This window comes from Tachypleus tridentatus, chromosome 4, assembly GCF_004210375.1.
Source record: "Tachypleus tridentatus isolate NWPU-2018 chromosome 4, ASM421037v1, whole genome shotgun sequence".
In the NCBI taxonomy this organism is placed as follows: Eukaryota; Metazoa; Arthropoda; class Merostomata; order Xiphosura; family Limulidae; genus Tachypleus; species Tachypleus tridentatus.
This window is the reverse complement of record NC_134828.1, coordinates 5620555-5641969: the sequence shown is the minus strand read 5'-3', so window position 1 is coordinate 5641969 and position 21415 is coordinate 5620555. Positions and strand designations below refer to the sequence as shown.

General features: G+C 32.7%; 1 protein-coding gene across 2 annotated transcripts in view; it reads right to left on the bottom strand.

Annotated features, from left to right (window-relative positions):
* Positions 1-21415, bottom strand: part of LOC143248485 (ATP-binding cassette sub-family A member 2-like) — a 149733-nt gene that overhangs the window by 3698 nt on the left and 124620 nt on the right. For both annotated transcript variants that reach the window (XM_076496892.1, XM_076496893.1), the window contains 5 exons: positions 20709-20843; positions 15130-15233; positions 14244-14436; positions 6491-6628; positions 4905-5012 (listed from right to left, as the gene is read on the bottom strand). In XM_076496892.1, coding sequence (XP_076353007.1) covers positions 4932-5012; positions 6491-6628; positions 14244-14436; positions 15130-15233; positions 20709-20843 — 651 coding nt within the window. In that variant the 3' untranslated portion in view covers positions 4905-4931. The remainder of the gene's footprint in view (positions 1-4904; positions 5013-6490; positions 6629-14243; positions 14437-15129; positions 15234-20708; positions 20844-21415) is intronic.

Genomic DNA, 21415 nt, shown 5'->3' with positions numbered 1-21415 from the left:
CGTGTTTAAAATTCAAGTTGCGACGTATAATGTTATGCCACTGTGCAACTTCAAGTTCCAAAAACCAAGAATCTATTATACAACTCTGGCTGTCGACCAAACCTTTTTGTAAAAATAAAACTTTACGACAAACTTTCGACAGTTTTCATTCAGACATCTGCTATTTTCATTTATTGAGGAACATTTTGACACTGGCATGAGGAATCTTCATCAAAAATGGAAACTTGAAAAGTGATGCATGCTCATAAAATAGCCTGCTTAAACTCGAGCCTTACTAACATTAGTAACAATTAGTCGAAGGTGTAGGTGTGAGAAGTTCGTTTGTTTCAGTGCAACATAATATTAGATTATCTGCAGTGCCCACTGACTCCCATAACAACAAACCAACCCACATTTTTACCCTTTCTAGGTCCGTGAACTCAGTGCTCGGGGAACGAGAATTGGAAGGTACGTGCGTTTGTTACAAAGCTCAGGGTTGTCATTGCTACAACTTCGACGAGTATATAAACTCAGTTTTTAATGTTATAAGCCTACAGATTTATCGGGGAAGAAACTAAAGGTGGACAACAGTAAAACGAGTTAATGAACCTGTGCTTTCCCAAAATCAATCCACAAATAAGTTTGATGCTTTGAGATTACTGCGAACCATAAAACACAGTGTGTTATCACAGTACTTAAAAAGAAAAAATTCGTTCTCAAGCAAACAAAACCTAATAGTTTGATAAGAAAAAATCAACACAGGAAAATAGTATTATCGAATACATTAACAACAATAGAAAATATGCCTTAAGAACGTGAGATTTTCATACGAATTCAAACACAAGACATTCTTTAAAAAGAATTTGAGAGAAAGACCAGTTTTGACGAGTCTACAAGATGCTTCATCACAGAGGTTACCAGAAACCTTCTTTTACTGAACAAAGTCTTACATGTATGTTTGATATTTTCTTTTTATAAAAAAAAACCGACATTACTGTATGATTTTAAAACCTGTGTGTGATTTCATTTAAAATTTGAGTCACGTGCTGCGTGTGATTCACGTGAAGATGAAGTGGCCAGTCCACTTTTGGTTTTATGATCTCTTTTTGGACGTTATGACTATCGTCAGTCATCTGACTTAATGCGTATCCAGACAAATCCAGCTTCACTGATCTATCGGTGTCTGCTGAGACTGAACTCGTGTGGCACAGTTATTACAAATAAATTATGTAGAGAAGGGCTGAACAGAACTTATGTTGGAAGTATCTCACAGTCATGGGTAAAGACAGACAGAGGCAATGAACTCGAGTGTCAATAATGACAATAAGAAACCTACATAGAGTGAAGTATTTAGGTAGGGGCTAGAGGGGGCTCAGCCCCAGGGCCCATGGTCTTAATGAAGTCCCATTGATAATTTTATTCTATGTAAAATTATATAGGATGTACAGCCCACAAAAGTTATTAGTCCCTGGGCCCACACAACCTTAAATCCACCACTGCCTGCACCTGGAGTTCAGCTAACAATACAAAATAACATATTTAATGTTGCATATCGAATGGTCGAAAGTAAAACTTTTTTATAAATATAGAACAATAATTAATAACAATTAACAGTTCAAAACAACGTTTGTGCATATGAAAAACGAAAGGAAAATACAATGTCACGACATAAGCCAAGGTTGTCTGGATAATACTTTTTCAGAAATTTGAGGATTTAGGTAATAACACGAATTATCCTCTTTAAACACAGACGTTAAAAATCGTCCAAAGTAGTAAGTTTACAGATTTACAGCAATAAAATCCTGGGTTGATACAACATTCTTCTGATCAGTATAGTTGAGTTTGCTCTACAAGTCACTTGATACAACATTCTTCTGATCAGTATAGTTGGGTCTGCTCTACAAGTCACTTGATACAACATTCTTCTGATCAGTATAGTTGGGTTTGCTCTACAAGTCACTTGATACAACATTCTTCTGATCAGTATAGTTGGGTCTGCTCTACAAGTCACTTGATACAACATTCTTCTGATCAGTATAGTTGGGTTTGCTCTACAAGTCACTTGATACAACATTCTTCTGATCAGTCTAGTTGGGTTTGCTCTACAAGTCAGTTGATACAACATTCTTCTGATCAGTATAGTTGGGTTTGCTCTACAAGTCAGTTGATACAACATTCTTCTGATCAGTATAGTTGGGTTTGCTCTACAAGTCAGTTGATACAACATTCTTCTGATCAGTATAGTTGGGTTTGCTCTACAAGTCAGTTGATACAACATTCTTCTGATCAGTATAGTTGGGTTTGCTCTACAAGTCAGTTGATACAACATTCTTCTGATCAGTATAGTTGGGTTTGCTCTACAGGTCAGTTGATACAACATTCTTCTGATCAGTAAAGTTGGGTTTGCTCTACAGGTCAGTTGATACAACATTCTTCTGATCAGTATAGTTGGGTTTGCTCTACAGGTCAGTTGATACAACATTCTTCTGATCAGTATAGTTGGGTTTGCTCTACAGGTCAGTTGATACAACATTCTTCTGATCAGTATAGTTGGGTTTGCTCTACAAGTCAGTTGATACAACATTCTTCTGATCAGTATAGTTGGGTTTGCTCTACAGGTCAGTTGATACAACATTCTTCTGATCAGTATAGTTGGGTTTGCTCTACAGGTCAGTTGATACAACATTCTTCTGAGCAGTAAAGTTGGGTTACTACATCGGCAAAAGATGGGTCTTTTTATCAGATGTCTGAATGACTAGAAAGTGTATTTTCTACGTAAATGTTCAATACGATTCTATATCTAGGTTTACAGGATTAATCCCCTCTTATGAACAAAGTGAAGAAAGTTTTCATCAAAAATAATAAAAACTTCATGTTCTGCTTTATTTATATTTCACACATGAACAAAAACCTTAGGGAAATAAAGAGAAAAATGAAGTCTTGAATTTCGTTCTTGCATGTGAAAGTAGAGACACAAAAAATATTTTAAACATGGTGTCTTCATTTATATATACACAAGTTCAATGTCTACACGTCCGACGTACTTGCAATGTCTGGCACCTATGGCGTCAGGTAGGAACATACAGATAGGTTTAGTCAGTGGCATCCTCCAGTGATCCACGTTATACACAGACAGCTAGTAAACACGACCAGTCACCAACAACTTGGTTGATAGTAGGATTTGACCTTCACATTATGCTCACAACGACAGAAAAGCGCAGAGTGAGATTCCCCTAACACACACGATACCAGAAAGAAATACAAAGACCCGAAGATTCGCCTAACTACGATGTTTATACGAAATGACAACTTACGTCTCGTAAAACAAAAATATTAAAACTTAAAAAAACAAAACCAAGTGGGTTTCTCGTCATCAGGAACTCTACGAACTAAAAATGTATTCAAGACATTTGGTATGGGTATTAACACTTCAATTACAATAAAGTACAGAACAACGTTTCGACCACTCTTTGTTAACCTGAAGATGACCTAAGAAGGTCGAAACGTTGTTCTGTACTTTAACTTAATTACAGTTTTAATACCCATACCAAATGTCTTCAGAAGACATGGAGTTCACAATACAACCAAATAAGAACTTTTTCGTAATGACTTCGATAAAATTTACACTAGAAATAAACAATAATATGATGATACAGGGTGTTCGGAAAGTCACTGTGCAGTTTTGTTTGTTAATAAATATATACGTGCACAGTGACTTTCCGAACACTCTCTACAAAGAGTACAGTGAAAAGTAAAATGAATTGAGTTTGAAAATCACGCGCAAAGTTAATTAAAATAAATCATAAAAGATATTTAAATTAAAAAAAGTGATTATCCATAGGTATTTCATGTCAGTGAATTTGTTTAATATATGAATTATACGGAAGATAAAATATTCCAACATTAAATTAACCTTCGATCTAGGATAGGTAAATAAATACCAGCACATCAAAACTTGATAAACACTGACAGGACAGCACATCAAAACTTGATAAACACTGAGAGGGCAGCACATCAAAACTTGATAAACACTGAGAGGACAGCACATCAAAACTTGATAAACACTGACAGGACAGCACATCAAAACTTGATAAACACTGACAGGACACCATACAGATTGGCCTTGTGTCGGTAACTTATACATTGAATAAAGTTTTCCTGGAGTCAAAATGTAAACGTTAACTTTTAAATAATTAATACCAAGTATCGAGGTTTTAACTAATTAACACGAACGTAAGATTATACAGAGTATTTGGGTTTTAACTAATTAATACCACCGTACGATTAATACCGAGTATCTAGGTTTTAAGTATTTAACACGACTGTAATATGAATGCCAAGTATTCGGATTTTAAGCAATTAATACGACTAAGATTAATACCAACTATCCGGGTCTTAATTAATTAATTACACTATAAAATTAATACCGAGTATTCGGGTCTTAATTAATTAATTACACTATAAAATTAATACCGAGTATTCGGGTCTTAATTAATTAATTACACTATAAAATTAATACCGAGTATCCGGGTCTTAATTAATTAATTTCATTTAAATTAATACCGAGTATCCGGGTTTTAATTAATTAATTACACTATAAAATTAATACCGACTATTCGGGTCTTAATTAATTAATTACACTATAAAATTAATACCGAGTATCCGGGTCTTAATTAATTAATTACACTATAAAATTAATACCGAGTATCCGGGTCTTAATTAATTAATTACACTATAAAATTAATACCGAGTATCCGGGTCTTAATTAATTAATTTCATTTAAATTAATACCGAGTATCCGGGTTTTAATTAATTTATTACACTAAGATTAATACCAAGTATATGGATTTTAAGTAATTAATACGATTAAGATTAATACCAAGTATCTGGATTTTAAGTAATTAATACGACTATGAGATTAATACCAACTATCCGGGTTTTAATTACACCATCTACACTTGGTAGGTTTGTTGTCTGGAACTTGCCGAGAGGACAGATCGGTCACTTTGTTGTTTCACGAAGTTTACAAACACCTGAAAAAACACACACAAAAAGACAACAGCTGTTGACAAAAATAAACAAACATCAAGTACTAAATTACTTATAAACAAATTTATTGAAAACATCAACAAATCAGTTTACAATATTTTTTATCGAAAACCTTTTAAAAACAACAGTTTAGATTTTTTACTACATCAACAAATCTTCAGACAAATTTTTCTTATATCACTACAATTGTAATAAAGAAACAAACCACTAAAACTTCAAATGTAACAAAACTAAAATCCTAACATTATGGAACCCCTGAAAAGTTCAGGAATTACACGTGACACACAATAAAGAAGAACCCTAAAAAATATAAACCACGCAACCACTAGACACAGCTTAGTATCACTTAAAAGTTCAGGAATTTACACGTGATACACAATAAAGAAGAACCATAAAAAATATAAAACACACAACCACTAGACACAGCTTAGCATCACTAAAAAGTTCAGAAATGACCACAAATTTTCACAGAAAAACAAGTCAATAGAAATAAGTTAGAAAGGATACAGAAGTTCATATGACCTTTGAAGATGTCGAATTAGCTCAGAAATGGACAATTTAGGCCAGTTAGAAAGATTATCTTCAGATGATGAAATCAATAGAACAAACCAAAGAAGTTACGTTCGGATCTTAACTGATTCCAGACATATTCCACAACTTTATTTTACGTAGAAGAGCGAACAACGTTTCGACCTTCTTCGGTCATCGTCAGGTTCACAAAGAAAGAGGTAACTGACCGGAAGCTGACCACATGTTTGAAAGGGGTTGTGTAACTCTGTGTCGAAATGTAGAGGCACAAAAAAACCAGGCACAAAACTAAGGCCTATACTATGTAAAAACTACACTGACAAACACCACACCAACATTATTTATAAAATACAATGTGATAACTGCCACGACTTCTATATTGGAGAAACAAGTAGAAAAATGGAAACCAGATTCAAAGAACATAAAAAGTCACCTTCACACGTTTTCGAACACTGCAAGTCAAATAAACACAACATAACCATAGAAAACACTCAAATACTAAATAAAGAAACAAACATAAACAAACGCAAAATTAAAGAAGCCTTACTTATACAACAACTTAAACCCAAAATAAACCAATATAAAGGAACGCCTTTATACCTATATTAATATAATAAAATAAATAAAATTATATATTCAAACATCTAATACCGCCCTCTACATTTCGACACACAGTTACACAACCCCTTTCAAACATGTGGTCAGCTTCCGGTCAGTTACCTCTTTCTTTGTGAACCTGACGATGACCGAAGAAGGTCGAAACGTTGTTCGCTCTTCTACGTAAAATATTTTCTCAACCCAAACGAGCCGTTTTTGCATATAAATTTCTCAACAAGTGGGTTTCTCGACAAAACCGATATTCCACAACTAATGAATTATAATATTTTGTTACTACAATCCAAACTCTAACGAGAGGGAAAACAAAATAGCTTACGTTGTCCAAAGTATTCTGACAGACTGAATATTCCCCAATAGGCAGGTCTGTCAGTGCTGCTTCCATTTTGGAAAAGACGTACGCCAAAGATATGTTTTCAGATTTCAGCTCAAACTGTAGCATATTGTAGTGTTTCTCCTAGAAGTAAAAAATACAAAAACACATTTACATGAAATAAAATGCAAACAGGCATAAGCATACAGAAATTATGTGACCAAAACTGTTTCCTTGAGATAAAAAAGCGAAAGAAAATGTCGCATTCTGAATATCCCTGATGGCCTAATAATTAGCATACAGGGCTATGAAACTGAGAGTCCATGGTTTGTTGTAGTTGCCATAAAGTTGAGCTCAGTATTTTGGAGCGTTATAAGGGTGACTATCAAATTCTAGTAATTGGTCACACAAGAGAAGCCCAGGAGTTGGTGGCAAGTTATCTCAACTAACTGTCTTCCTGCTGGTTTCTTGTGAAGCTATTTACAAAACCAAAAGAGGAACAACTGTGAAAGTTGAGCTGTATTCCACTGTTACTGGTATCATTTCTGGAAAAGGCTATCAATAATAAACTATCCAAGAAACTGTTTAGTTAGTTAAGAAAGAATTTGTGCACATTAATCAGAAACTGAATAAGGTAAATCAGTGACACTTTAGGAACAACAATAACAAACTGAATGTAAATAAAAACTGAGAAATAAAAAGCAGAAAAAATTCTGATCACGTGGAAAGTATGACAACGTATTTGTAACAGTTATAATAGTAATAGTTAAATAACTATTTATGTAAATCCTTTAAAACTGAAATAGAACAGTTATGTTAATTATTGTACATAGCTAAACATGAAATTAAAATTATATTAACTAGATGTTTCAATAATCATCCTTTTCAGGGCAGCTAGATGATGTACGTTTTTGTGATGTATTAATTATTAAAATGAAAACCATAAAATAATTTAATTTTACATACAAAGTATAAAAAATGCAAAAAGTATGTGATACAAATAAAACAAAAGTGATAACTATAATCGTGAACTACAATATGTTAAATGTATACCAAATCTATACTTAAATAATTTAGAACACAAAAGTTGGCTATGGAATAACAGCAACACAGTTGTCTTGTTCAAATATTGGTTTTATTTATGAAAATGAAACATTATAGGAGATGAAAGCTTTCAGGAGAGATAACTGTATGATATAAAATTCAGAGAAGAAATGATTATAGAACTAATGAATTAGCAAAGTGTTTTATATATATAAACCAATGGATACGTATGAAAGTATGTAAGGTAAATTTATTGGCTATAATATAATATCTGCTAGTTCAAATACTAAATAAACTAACAGTATTTGTGATGACGCTTTTACACATGTAATACAGAATATCAGCTTATCATAATAGTTATATGGTTAAAATAATGGCTTTACTTTTGAATTATAAAAAACTTTTATGATACACGAAAGCTGTTTATTAACTGGAAATAAAATCAGATATAGTGGGTGGTTTGAATTTCACGCAAAGCTACACGAGGGCTATCTGTGTTAGCCGTCCCTACAGTAGTGTAAGACTAGAGGGAAGGCAGATAGTCATCACCACCCACCGCCAACTCTTAAACTATTCTTTTACCAACGAATGGTGGGATTGACTGTATTTATAACGCCCCCCACGGCTGAAAGGGCAAGCATGTTTGTTGGGACGGGGATTCGAACCCGCGACCCTCAGATTATGAATCGAGTGCCTTAACCACTTGGCCATGTCGAGTCAACATGTGTTAACTGTCTTGTTCAAATAATAGTTTTACTTGTAACTTTCAAGACGTTAGATATAGACTTGTGTTAAAACTATAAATTGATACATAAAATTGTATCTCAGTTTTTCTTGTGTCTAAACGATAGGTATGATAGATATCAAAAATAGAAGTGATAAAGTAATATATTAAGAAATCATGCAAGGAACCTATTATTCTACTGAACTATCCATCTACAGTAATACCGTCCGCCTACAGAAACTTTATAACAGCCTCCACATACGGCAACATGCCCTACGTAATTTCACTTCAATTTTACACTCGAGTAAAACCCTCTGGTGTTACTTTGTGACACTATGATAGTCTTTTCTCGCCCCTATTGCCTAAGACAGCCAATCAGTCCTCAGTATACCCTGGTAACTACTAACGATATATATAGCTTAGCTTTACGTTATTTAATACATAAAAGTTTCTCAAAAAATCAAATAATGCTTTTAATATCAGTGAGTTTAAAAGCAATTTAATATGCGTTATGACACCTTTTATCTTTGACCAAGAGCGCTCAGTTTCAAGGTTACATAAAAAAACACTCAAGCTCAAATGAAGAATGTACTTATCCTATTATGTAGGTTAAAAGAGCGACCTTAAGATTTACCCTCACTATTAATCCTATCTCAAGTGTTACCGAGTTTGTCTGATTTTTTGTCCAGAGGAAAGAATACATCAGATAACATTAAGCTCTACATTTATGTATTTTGATAGGGGGTGGATGGTGGAGGGTCGACACAAGGTAATATATACACGTTCCTGGTGCAGGGTCGACACAAGGTAATATATACACGTTCCTGGTGCAGGGTCAACACAAGGTAATATATACACGTTCCTGGTGCGGGGTCAACACAAGGTAATATATACACGTTCCATCTATAAAACTAAATTTACAGGTTCTATCCCCTAGCCCATCGTTTACGAATAAACAATGATTAACTAATGGACCAATAACGTGTGTTTACCATAAACAATGATTAACTGATGCACCAAAAACATGTGTTTACGGTGCAACAATTTTCTTACAAGAGAAAAACAGTTTTCTTTAATTAAACTTTATCACAACACGACTGGTTTCATTTTGCCAAGTACAGTGTTATAATACTTTGCGTTAAAATTTTCGTCACTCAAACGTTCAGCTCTGAACATTAGCTCGTCAGTGGGGTTTAAGTCGATTTATTGTATTACCTGCGTTAGTTATTTCTCCAAGTATTTGTGTTCAAAAGAATGCGTGTAGTGGGCAAAGAAGCGTGAATATTTATTTATTCGTATTATCAGTTACCAGTAAAATATTTTAACCATTAAATCAATACATTTTGATAGATTAGAACTTAGTGTGTTGACTGGGATTAGCATTTTTATCTTACTAAAAACGAGTTAATAGTGGTGATAAACCGACATATGACAGATATGTTTCATTTCATATGTAAACCAAACACCAAGGTGTGTACAATGTTTCAGATAATAACAACATACTTTTAGTATCTGATCTATCAACGTATGTAACTGGTGTAGAAACAGAACACTGGTTTATTCTTTATCGACACGGTCCAGTATCGTTCTGTCGAATAAAATATCATGATATGAACGATGAACTTACGAAAATGTAATTCCTTGAACCATCATGTGTGACATGCTTTACCCTCAAATCACAATGCGTCACAGTTCTGACCCTAAAAATATCACGCGCTACAGAAGCAACTCTCAAAAACCATATATTCTCTCTGAAATTACTGTTTTTATACGGTTTCGAACGGATGAAGTCATATATTGCTTTAAGTTAAATAATTTTATGTTTCTGCTGTTCCCACACATTTTAAAATTAAAACTAGGTGAAATTATTCATGTTATAGGTAAAACGACTCAAATCCACATGAAACCTCAATAGTAATTAAAGAGATTAAATGCAGAACGTGTTTTTCTTTTAATTTTGTGTGTGACTCATATTACAAGCGGCCCTATAACCCACAAAGTCATGACTTTAAACCATTTAACTTTGCCTAGAGTATGTCAATAACAAAACACAATTCTGATGCAGGTAATACTGATACTTCGATGTATTATCTTTAATCAGACCTGAAGCTTTCAAAAGTGAAATAATCTGATGAAAAGTTCGATACGATTGCATCATTTAATTGGCTTGCAGCGAGCACGTGCTTATTTCGCACGCTCTTTGCACACGATATTTCTTACTGCTACATGCACTAAAAAAAGTTGCTTGGATTGAGGTCAGAAAGCATTTTATAAATTACTAGTTTCTTTTATTTGAAATTGTTACCTGGAGCTTGACACTTTTAACGTAAAACAATACATTTGCAGCAATCGAAAATATCAATGAAAAGCCAGGCTAACATAGGTAACCAGTTCATAATCGAATTTTGACTTTGATTGCGCCGGATAAATTTCAACTTACCAACACATGACAACACATGATATGCTTCCATTATTTTTAATTTCTTTAATTTTTACACCTAATAACTAGTTATACAATAATACACTTTAGTTAGGTACAGCATTTAAAATCCATATTCTATATACAGATCAGCGAACCCTATAGCCTACGTTTACTTGTCCACTATAATGAAAATTTAAATTCTTTAACCAAGTTTCGAACGGTAATTAGTAAACCCACTCATTTAGTGCTCTAACGTAAATTAATATCAAATTTTGGCGCCACCTTTCAGGGAATTGACGTAAAAGTTTTTTCGACAAATCCCCCCTTTTCACTTTAGTGCAAACCGCAATTCCAAAAACACTTAGAAATCTATGCGACCACTGGTTTACGATGAGTTATATATTTCTTGTATCTATGACTGGCTATGGCAAAACATGGAAACGATACACAATTAATACTAAAAGTGCTCTGTGGTCTGGGTTTGTGGCTTAGCTTCTACGTCAAAACGTTTTTAATAGTGAACAAATTTTTATTTTGTTTGTTTCTTCAGTTTCTACTCGAGAACTACCTGAGCTAATTTTGAGGAGACATACTTGAGGGAAAGCAGCAGATCAATACCACTCACCATTTGACTGTTATAATGTTACTCAGTTCCTAACTGCGCAGTTTTGTTTTCAACAGAACGAGGTGCAAATCTACTAGACAAATGCACTTTCTTTGTTGCATCCACGTTCTTGATTGATTACAGCAAATTAATAAATATTGTATTAACTAGTAGGTGAGTAAATAACAACATTCCTGTACACAGTGTTTGCCTCCAGCTATCCCATACACAGACGGTTGGTCTAAAACAAATGGGGTTCTTGCTCAAGGTCGACACCACAAGAGCAAGAAGTTTCGGAACTGGCAGCTTTAAGACTACGAGTCTATCGGCAACCCAAACAAAATGGCCAGTTTTACTACCAGTTCGTTGTTGTAAAAATATATAACAAAAATCCTGAATTATTACTGTGCTATAACTAGAATGTGATGCAATTATTTGAATTTTTGTGTAATAAAAGATGAAAAGTATTGTAGAATCTATCGCCTCAAAACTGTTGTTAAATATTTTAAGAAATAGCTATCACATCTCCCTTAATACTTAGATTTTAAACTATTTTGGTTTAATAATCTCCTTTGTTTTAGGAAAGTCGAATATTATTATTGTAAAACTAGGTGGCCCACTGTATAACTTGTAACTATAGTTTCATAACATGCCTTGCCAACTGTGGGTACTGAAACCCAATTTTGCTAAAATTATAGACCCCTCCTACCAGAGCCACAAGGTGGTAGGCAACTATAGCGTAATTATTTTAATTCTTTGTTGTTTCATACATAAAAAACAAAAATTTAACTTTCAATACAAATAAACAATAACTGAAAAAAACAAACATAAATAATAAATACTGAGCCCATTCATCTGAGGTTTACACTTTCTGTATGCTTGAAAGAATTCTGTATCTCTCTAATGAAGTATCTGACCAATAAAAACTTGTCTGAGTTTTTATTATTCTTTACTTTCACTCACTGTTTTAATCTTTTTAGAATAAAGAATTTTAATGAACCCTAACCCACTGTTACAAAAGATACAAAAAAGTGGTTTACATTAGAACAATGCCACATTAGGGTAATTACTGTGTCCACCAAACCCAGAATTTTAGCATTGTAAGTCTTCAAACTTATTGTTGTCCATCTGAGGAATTCAGAAAATTGGAGTAATGAAACATTGACAAGACTTATGGGAAGAGAGAGTTGTACTTTTACCACTTGATTTAAAAAGTTTTAATAGTAATATTACCTCATAATCAATTATTCCTCTGTCTTTGATTCTTTTCATACTCTACAACAGTCTTAAGTAAAAATCAAGAGAAAGTATGGTGTTACAGTTGTACACATAATTTGTCTTTATTACATAATTTACAAATACTTAGCTTTTAGTACACTTTTAAGATTTAACTTTCCTTGAAAATATTACAGTAAAAAAACCAAGAACATATACACAGAGTCAGCCATAATCACAGTGATGTTATTAAAGATATATTAATAATTATAACAAGACTTTTAAACTAGGTAGGTTATCTATATTTTATCAAGTCACACCCAGTATCATTTGTGTCTCATTTAATAGAATTGTATAGTTTTTGTGTAATAAAGAAGAGTTATAGATACAAAAGTTTTCATAAAAGATGAAAAGTTTCAAATGTACCACATACAGAACAGCAAACAAATACGTTTTCACGAAAGGTAGAATTTCTACTTGTACCTTAAAGACAATAATGCACAAATAAATGTTAATAAAAGATAAAAGTGTTAGCTATACACCAACAGCAGCCCATCTCATTTACTTTAGTAGATATGTATAATCTATAAATTCTGAATGCTTAGTTACAATTGTTTAGATAGAACTTTAATCAAAGCTTTCTCATTTTGGATGAAACTTTGATTTCACATTTTTCTGTCACAATTCATTTTTCTATTTTCTAATATGAACCATCTTGAAAACAGCAATGTGGTGTAACATGTAAATCGAATGACTAATATGAAGTGTATAACACCACATTAAATGACATTCTGTATATGGACAAATCAAACAAACTGTGACCCACCCAACCATGCATTTAGATTTAATAACATCAGAATGAAAATCATGTAAGCACACGAGTAAGTCTGTCTCTGATACAATGCATTCAGTGTTCTGCACATTCTTTATCAGATTTCATGTTTACTTCATATTCTCAATTAAAATTGAAGTTTTACATCAAATGACTGATTTTACTTAAAGTACCCATTAATCCAGAGCATAGATACAAGTTGGTTTTACTTAAAGTACCCATTAATCCAGAACATAGATACAAGTTGGTTTTATTTAAAGTGCCCATTAATCCAGAACATAGATACAAGTTGGTTTTATTTAAAGTGCCCATTAATCCAGAACATAGATACAAGTTGGTTTTACTTAAAATACCCATTAATCCAGAACATAGATACAAGTTGATTTTACTTAAAGTGCCCATTAATCCAGAACATAGATACAAGTTGGTTTTACTTAAAGTGCCCATTAATCCAGAACATAGATACAAGTTGGTTTTACTTAAAGTGCCCATTAATCCAGAACATAGATACAAGTTGGTTTTACTTAAAGTACCCATTAATCCAGAACATAGATACAAGTTGGTTTTACTTAAAGTACCCATTAATCTAGAACATAGATACAAGTTGGTTTTACTTAAAGTACCCATTAATCTAGAACATAGATACAAGTTGGTTTTACTTAAAGTACCCATTAATCTAAAACATAGATACAAGTTGGTTTTACTTAAAGTACCCATTAATCTAGAACATAGATACAAGTTGGTTTTACTTAAAGTGCCCATTAATCTAGAACATAGATACAAGTTACATCGAGTAAAATACATTTTCAGGATTGACTATTTCGATAACCTAAAATGAATATTTAAGTGATAACAGTGAATTATTACACAATTCAAATAAAGATTTCTACAAGTCCCTTAAACAGAACGTTCTCTAACCTTAAGAATGGCATCACGGAATGTCTGACGAAACCATCGCTCCACAAAGTCCACCTCATTTTCTTTGGTTCTTATGGTAATGTAATACCCTTCTCCAAACCTGTTCTTCAGATGTTGAATACTTCCTAGGCACTTGAAGTGACCGTTGACCATGATGGCCAGTCTGGTACACAGAGCTTCACATTCTTCCATACTAGTAGATCATAAAAAAATTACCCATACACATAACAGTACAAAACTTTTCATATATCTTGTTACTAGACTGACAAAAAAAACAATCACTTCACGAAGCATCTCCATATATGAGAATCTTGGGAATATGAAACATTTCCACATAAAATCAAAACAGAAAATAGTACACTTCAACAATAACTCACAGGCTTGCCAACTTATGTAAAGTTTACATTCTAAGATTAAATAAAAATTAAAACAAGTAAAACAAAATTAAGGAAACTTTAAATACATTAAATTTGCAACTATTATATTATTTTTATGTAGGATTAAATTTAACACAAAATAACATTTAGAGGAAACAAGGGACCTATTGGTCCATCTTGGCCGTTCCATCCGCTAAGCCAAGTTAAAAAAAAACAAAACCAGCCCCTATTGTCCATATATATTTATCTGTCAAGCTTTCTTTTCAATTCACTCAAATTTATTATCTCCACAACATTTGAAGGCAACTCATTTCATAGACCAACCACCCTATTTGAAAAATAAAATTATCTTAACTGAAGATGGCTTCTACCTTCCTTAAACCTATATTTGTGTCTTATAGTTCTATAACTCTTGCTTTTAAAATATATACATTTGACAGAAAGCAAAGCACTGATCAGAAAATTTATAGAAGTTGAAAATAAATAAATCAAATAAAAAACAGATTTACCTATGAGAGGTAAGGATGACACAACGACCCCCACGGACTATGTCAATTATAAGGTTCCATAAAAACCTCCTTGTGAATGGATCCATTCCTGTTGTTGGCTCATCCTTATGAAACCCAAAAAACAGAGAAGTTGCAAGACATACCACTATACTTAAACTACAAATACTTGTCATTATCTCTCAAACTACTGATTTGTTTTTACACCATTCACTACTGATAGGATACTACATGGTATTTAAAATTTTATGTTTTTGGTTGTTAAAACATACAGTGTAAAAAATTAACTAACAGAACTGGGTAAAATACAACAGAAATCCCAGCAGTAATAACTGTGGTATCAATCATATTTGTGTTTCTATTTTTTTTAGCATTACTAATGGTTTATTAGAATTCCTATAACCAACAAATTTATGGACATTGAAGCTATTTGGTACATAAACAGTTTAGAAAGAACATGTAAAAAATCTATACAATCAACATGGAGCACACTGATAATATAATAATAATTTTAGAAAACCACCTACACATTACATAAACATGTAACAACTAAAAACAATGAAAAATATGAAATTCAAGAAAACTTTTCACTTTATGGTTGGTACTTCACCTTATTGTTGTAACGATACTTTTAAAACCACTTCCCTAGCTGACAAAATTATTGTTGTTTACTATTTTATCAACTGTATTTAAAAATAATGTGAAACTTATAAAAAATACCGTTGTTTTTTATCATAAAAACTTGAACTACAGTTTAAAGTATGCTACCTATTGTGTGAAACACTGGAACATCTAATGTAAAAAACTCCATAACAATGCACTTTATGTACAGTAGCAATATCATCATGAAGGTATGTTTAATTGTGTATGGAAATATTAAGCTGTTTGGATGTCATTTATCAAATAATTTAAAGATATTAATTCCAACTTGTCAGTTTAATTCTTTATGTACTGGTAATTAGTCATCTTTATAATTCAACTCAATTTACACAAAACTCACAGTTAATCACATGAATCTAGTTTGAAAGTAGCAAAGATCAGGGATAGCTTGAATAGATAATGAAGACAACTTTATTTACAAGTTTAACCCTCTTACTACAGGCTCGATATAATATACAAGTTCATCTACACACTAACACGTTAAGTATTTATTGGATACAAAAACTATCTTCACAAAATTTGGAAGACTTTTAGTAAAGTTTACAAGATTTTTGTGCAAATGAAATATTTTTTACTAAATATTTGTTTGTGAAAATAGAGTCTGTTTCATTACTAGTCCGAGTGCAAACTGATTTCATGTTATGATTAAAATAAAAAATGAAACTTCATCCCCAAAATCTACAATATTATTTGTGCAATCCATATTGCCTCCTAAATACATTTCAAATGGTTATGTTCAGTAAGTCCTTATATTATTTTCAATACTTCAACTATGTGGGGTCTGTCAACCTTGTAAACATGTTGAAAAAAACAAGAATATTTTATGTTGTTTCATGTTAGAATGACTACATATTATAACACAAAAATACAAATGTATAGTCTAAGTAGCTTAAATCTCATAATGGTAATATGAACATACATATTTAATATTTATTATATTCACCTTCCAGTCATATCTACCTAACATTACATAACTTCTAATGACACAGTGTGTATGCACTCAGGTCATGTATCTAGTAATATAAAACTAACCATTTGTCTTCCTTGTCTTGGCTGTGTTTTAGTGGACTAGTGTTTTGTAATACACAGTTACATTTCAATTATTACACATTATATATTTGTATTTAGATTGTTACTATTTAGAAATAAATTATTAAACTTATTTATCCTAAAATATACAAAAATAAATCAAGAAGTAAACCGAACAATTATCTTTTCTTGTTATGACCTTTAAACTCCGTTGTTGCTGGACATAGGTTGCTAAACCTTTTAAAATTTTACAGTGGAGGATATCAATGTTTTTATATATATGGTTGAATATACAGTTTGAAAAAATCATAACTACAACGATACCATAGGATTCCACTATAATGTATTAAGTTTAGTAACTTAGATTAATTGAGATTGAAAACAAAATATGAAACTTTAAGCAGACTGAAGACACAACCTATCTTTATGAAATCTTGGATCAAAAGAATGTGGTAGTCTTTTCAAAGATTAAAATGGCTGAGAAGACCACTCTGGGGACATTCTAATCTGTTGACTGGTTATTCACATGTCATGTAAAAGTATGAGACCATTTGAAAGAGTTGAAAGGGGCCATCATGTTTGATTCAGTACATAAGCCATATCTCAGCAAAACAAACCAATATGACATTTTTATTTTATATTCTAACTCATCAATATTAGTAATTTGAGTTCCTAATTTGTAAAAAATTATAGTCTTAATATTTTAATACCAAACATTTAATTTTAAAGAGCAGTGCATTCAACATACCATGTGACTCATTAAAATATTTAGGTGTGTTCTTTAAATATTCACTTTTAAACTATGAAATGAACTTGTATGTAATAAAATTTGAATTAGAATCTGACATAAATTCATAAAATAATGGTTCAATAAAATGTTAAATGCAAGTCAACAAATACAATAACATGGCCTATGACCCATGGCCAGTTATAAAAGGGTTAACTAATGTACAGCATTTTGGCAAGGTGTTGTCATAATCAGTTACAAATAGTTCACACCATATACTGATGAAATAAAGGTCACAGGAACATAGATACCTTGGTATTCAAAGTTGATGGTTTAGAGTAACTGTTTTTTCTGTTAAGATTGCTTCTTTGATTTTAGGTTTCTTGGTATTTCTTCAAGACGAAACTGTTTTTTGAAACCTATGTTGTTTGTTAATGGCTGTAAACACAGAAGGGCATTTACTATTTTTGGTGAGCCTAGTTTCTAATTTTCTTCTAATGTTTTTAATGTAGTTATCTACGTTATATATAGTTGAGTTTTATCAATAATAACTGCAGGAAATTTGTTAGTGTGAATGAAAGAATGTTGTTGAAGTTTGATTTCTTCATCATTGACGTTCACTGTGTCCATTAAACAAACACTGGTAATACTGAGTTACCTGTTACCATCAACATATATACACACACACACACACATGCATCATAAATCAAAACATAAGCCATAAATTATGTGCTTAATCCATCTTCCATTCTTATATAAGTACAGTAAACTCTCATTGTTTCGAAGTCGCTAGAACCGAATATATCACTTGTATCAAAGTTGTTGACTGGTCCGGCCAACTGTCCATATAAATACATACAGTGGAGTCCCTCACTAACAACCCCCTTACTAACGACTTCTCCTGTCATATGACCAGAAAATGTTTGACGGTACCCTGTTTGCATTAAATTGACCCCTCATGGACGACTTTCAAGACATTAACCATGTACATTTTCTTTTTTTTTTTTTTTTTTTTAGGAAAGGCAGCAAAACCGCATTGCTTCAAAGACGTCAAAACCCTGCCAACTCCATACAAAGCCAACAAGTGAGCTTGGATGACATCAGATCTATTCACCAAGTGGCTGAGAGAACTTGACCGAAAGTTTGTGCTGCAGAAAAGAAAGGTCCTTATGATAATTGACAACTGCCCCGCCCACTCCAACCCCACTGGACTTAAGGCCATCAAGCTGGTGTTCCTGCCTTCCAATACCACAAGCAAGACACAGCCCATGGACCAAGGCATCATCGCCAATCTAAAACATCATTACCGCACCCTACTGCTACAGCGTCTTATTGATTCAATAGACAATAAAAGTGTTTTCACTGTGACTGTGCTTGAAGCCATGCGACTGCTACGCTCTGCCTGGTCATTGGTAAAGCAATCAACCATAGCCAATTGCTTCAGAACTTGTGGATTCTCCTCTCCAGAGCCAGCAGAAAACAGTGAGGACCCCGAGGATGACATACCATTAGCTCAGCTGAATGACACTGGGTTTACGGTGGATGGCACAGCAGAGGACTACGAGACTGCTGATAATGATCTGATCACTAGCGCCCTGACAGACAGTGATATTGTGGCCATGGTGCAAAATAAACAGACACCAGAAAATGACAGTGAAAGTGAAGATGACGACAATGAGGAACCCCCCATCTCAACACATTCTGCAGCTCGTGAGATGTGCCTGCAACTTCAGAGATATCTTGAACACCAGGCTAATGCAGGACAGTTTATCTCTCAATTAAACATGATGGAGCGTTTTGTGACCAAGTGCCAGAGGGACAGCAGTTCGCAAAAAAGCATTGTGCAATATTTCAAGTGACTCCAGTTAGACGTTCTTGCTGGTGTTTGTATCCTGTACATTATAATTACATATGTCTATATTATGAATGTTATTTTTTTTTGACGTTTTTTTTTTACAAGTGCTGTTAATTGTCCTTTTGAATTTCATTAAATGTGTTTTAAGTGTTTACACACGTGTGACTTTTGAGTCTTTAATCCAATTACCGGTACTGCAACAGCCGTCAGTTATAGGGCCTACCATTACCAGACTTGGCTAGTGAATGAAAAAAAAAATCCTTTTTAACGAACTTCTTTTGTAACGAACAATTCTCTTTGGTCCCTACGACTTCGTTACAATGAGAGTTTACTGTACGTTAATGTCACTTATGTAGGATGTGTTTCAATCAACATACAACATAAAACCTTTCTTTGGACACAGATGGTTTATTCCAACATTAAATTCACTAAACACAAAAACAACAAACAGTTAATCTTTCTGTATTCTGAAGACAGCTGGTATGGGTATTAAAATAAAGTACATTTCAACCTTTATTTTAATTAAAGTTTTAATACCAATACCAGTCATCTTGAAAATATATTTTTACTTCAAGTGGGTTTCTGATCATCACCAGTTATTCTTTATTAAACACAACATTATTATATATTTGACACAGAATTTAAAACAAATATAAGAAAATTCACAGTAGCCTCTAAATCCCCTGGAATTTTCCTCATAAGACCAAACAGAAAAAAAATCAGTACACACAAAAAACCCTCTAATAAATACAATTTTGACATTCTGCCTAAGAAACAATACTGAGAGAGAAATCAATCTTCTAAAGTAAAACTTCATTAATGCCAAGAAATTACTTAAAGTTATTACTGAAAATTTAACACTCAACAAAAAACTTAAAGCTCAACTCGTGATCAAAACCAATGTCACTGAAGAAATATAAATGAACAACACTATCGACAACAAATGTAAAATCAAATAAAACAACTTATTGAAAAATACAGTTCTATTCTAAAACAGCACCCTTGTGTTAACTAATCCATTAAGCAATCTCTTCACTTATGTGAACTTTTAGTTTTGCCATTGTATGTATATAATCCTGTTTCTGGGTAATCTACTCATAACTGATGATGGTAAAACTATGAACAAGTGTTGTACATTTGTTACTGTGTTAAACTAATAAGTAAATTATACTTCATTACATTTTTAAACCATCTCTTAAACTTTATTATACAAGTACTGTTAATAAGTATGATTAATATTTAATTAGGTACCATCAAGAGTTACTTTTAAAAACTATAAATAAATAAAAACTGAATTTATCAAATACTCACAAGAAAAATGACAGGTGGTGCTCCTAGCAAAGCTATGGCAGTGGAAAGCTTTCTTTTATTTCCTCCACTAAAAGTTCCTACAGTTTTGTTGGCATACTGAGACAGGTCAAGTTTTGATAAAGCCCACTCCACGATCTGAAATATTATTGTTAACCTCATATGAAAAACAGAAGCATAGAAAATATTTCACATCAAACATGTTAGATGTCCCTAATTTAGAAGTGATAAACTAATTGGAAAGGCAGCTAATAATAAAAAAAAAAGCCACTCACAACCAGTTTGTGCATTATTTTAATCAAATAGGGATATTAATTATCACCTTACAACTCCATAGGTGAAAGGACAAGCATACTTAGTAACAAGATCTTGACACACAACCAACAGACTGGAAGTAGGGTACGTTAACCACCAGACTGAGCTAGAATTAATGACAATAAAACAGTCAAATACTATTCTGACACACAACCAACAGATTGGAAGTAGGGTACGTTAACCACCAGACTGAGCTAGAACTAATGACAATAAAACAGTTAAACACTATTCCTCAATCTATGAATGAATGAGATGCTTTCATAATAAAACAAATGGGCACAATGTGGCAGAATTTTACCGAGAGAGTTTTAATATGAAAAGATAAAAAGGGTACATTTTGGAAGTCTTTAGGTGAACTGTAAAATATGTAATCTCATTATCTCAACCTTCTTTAC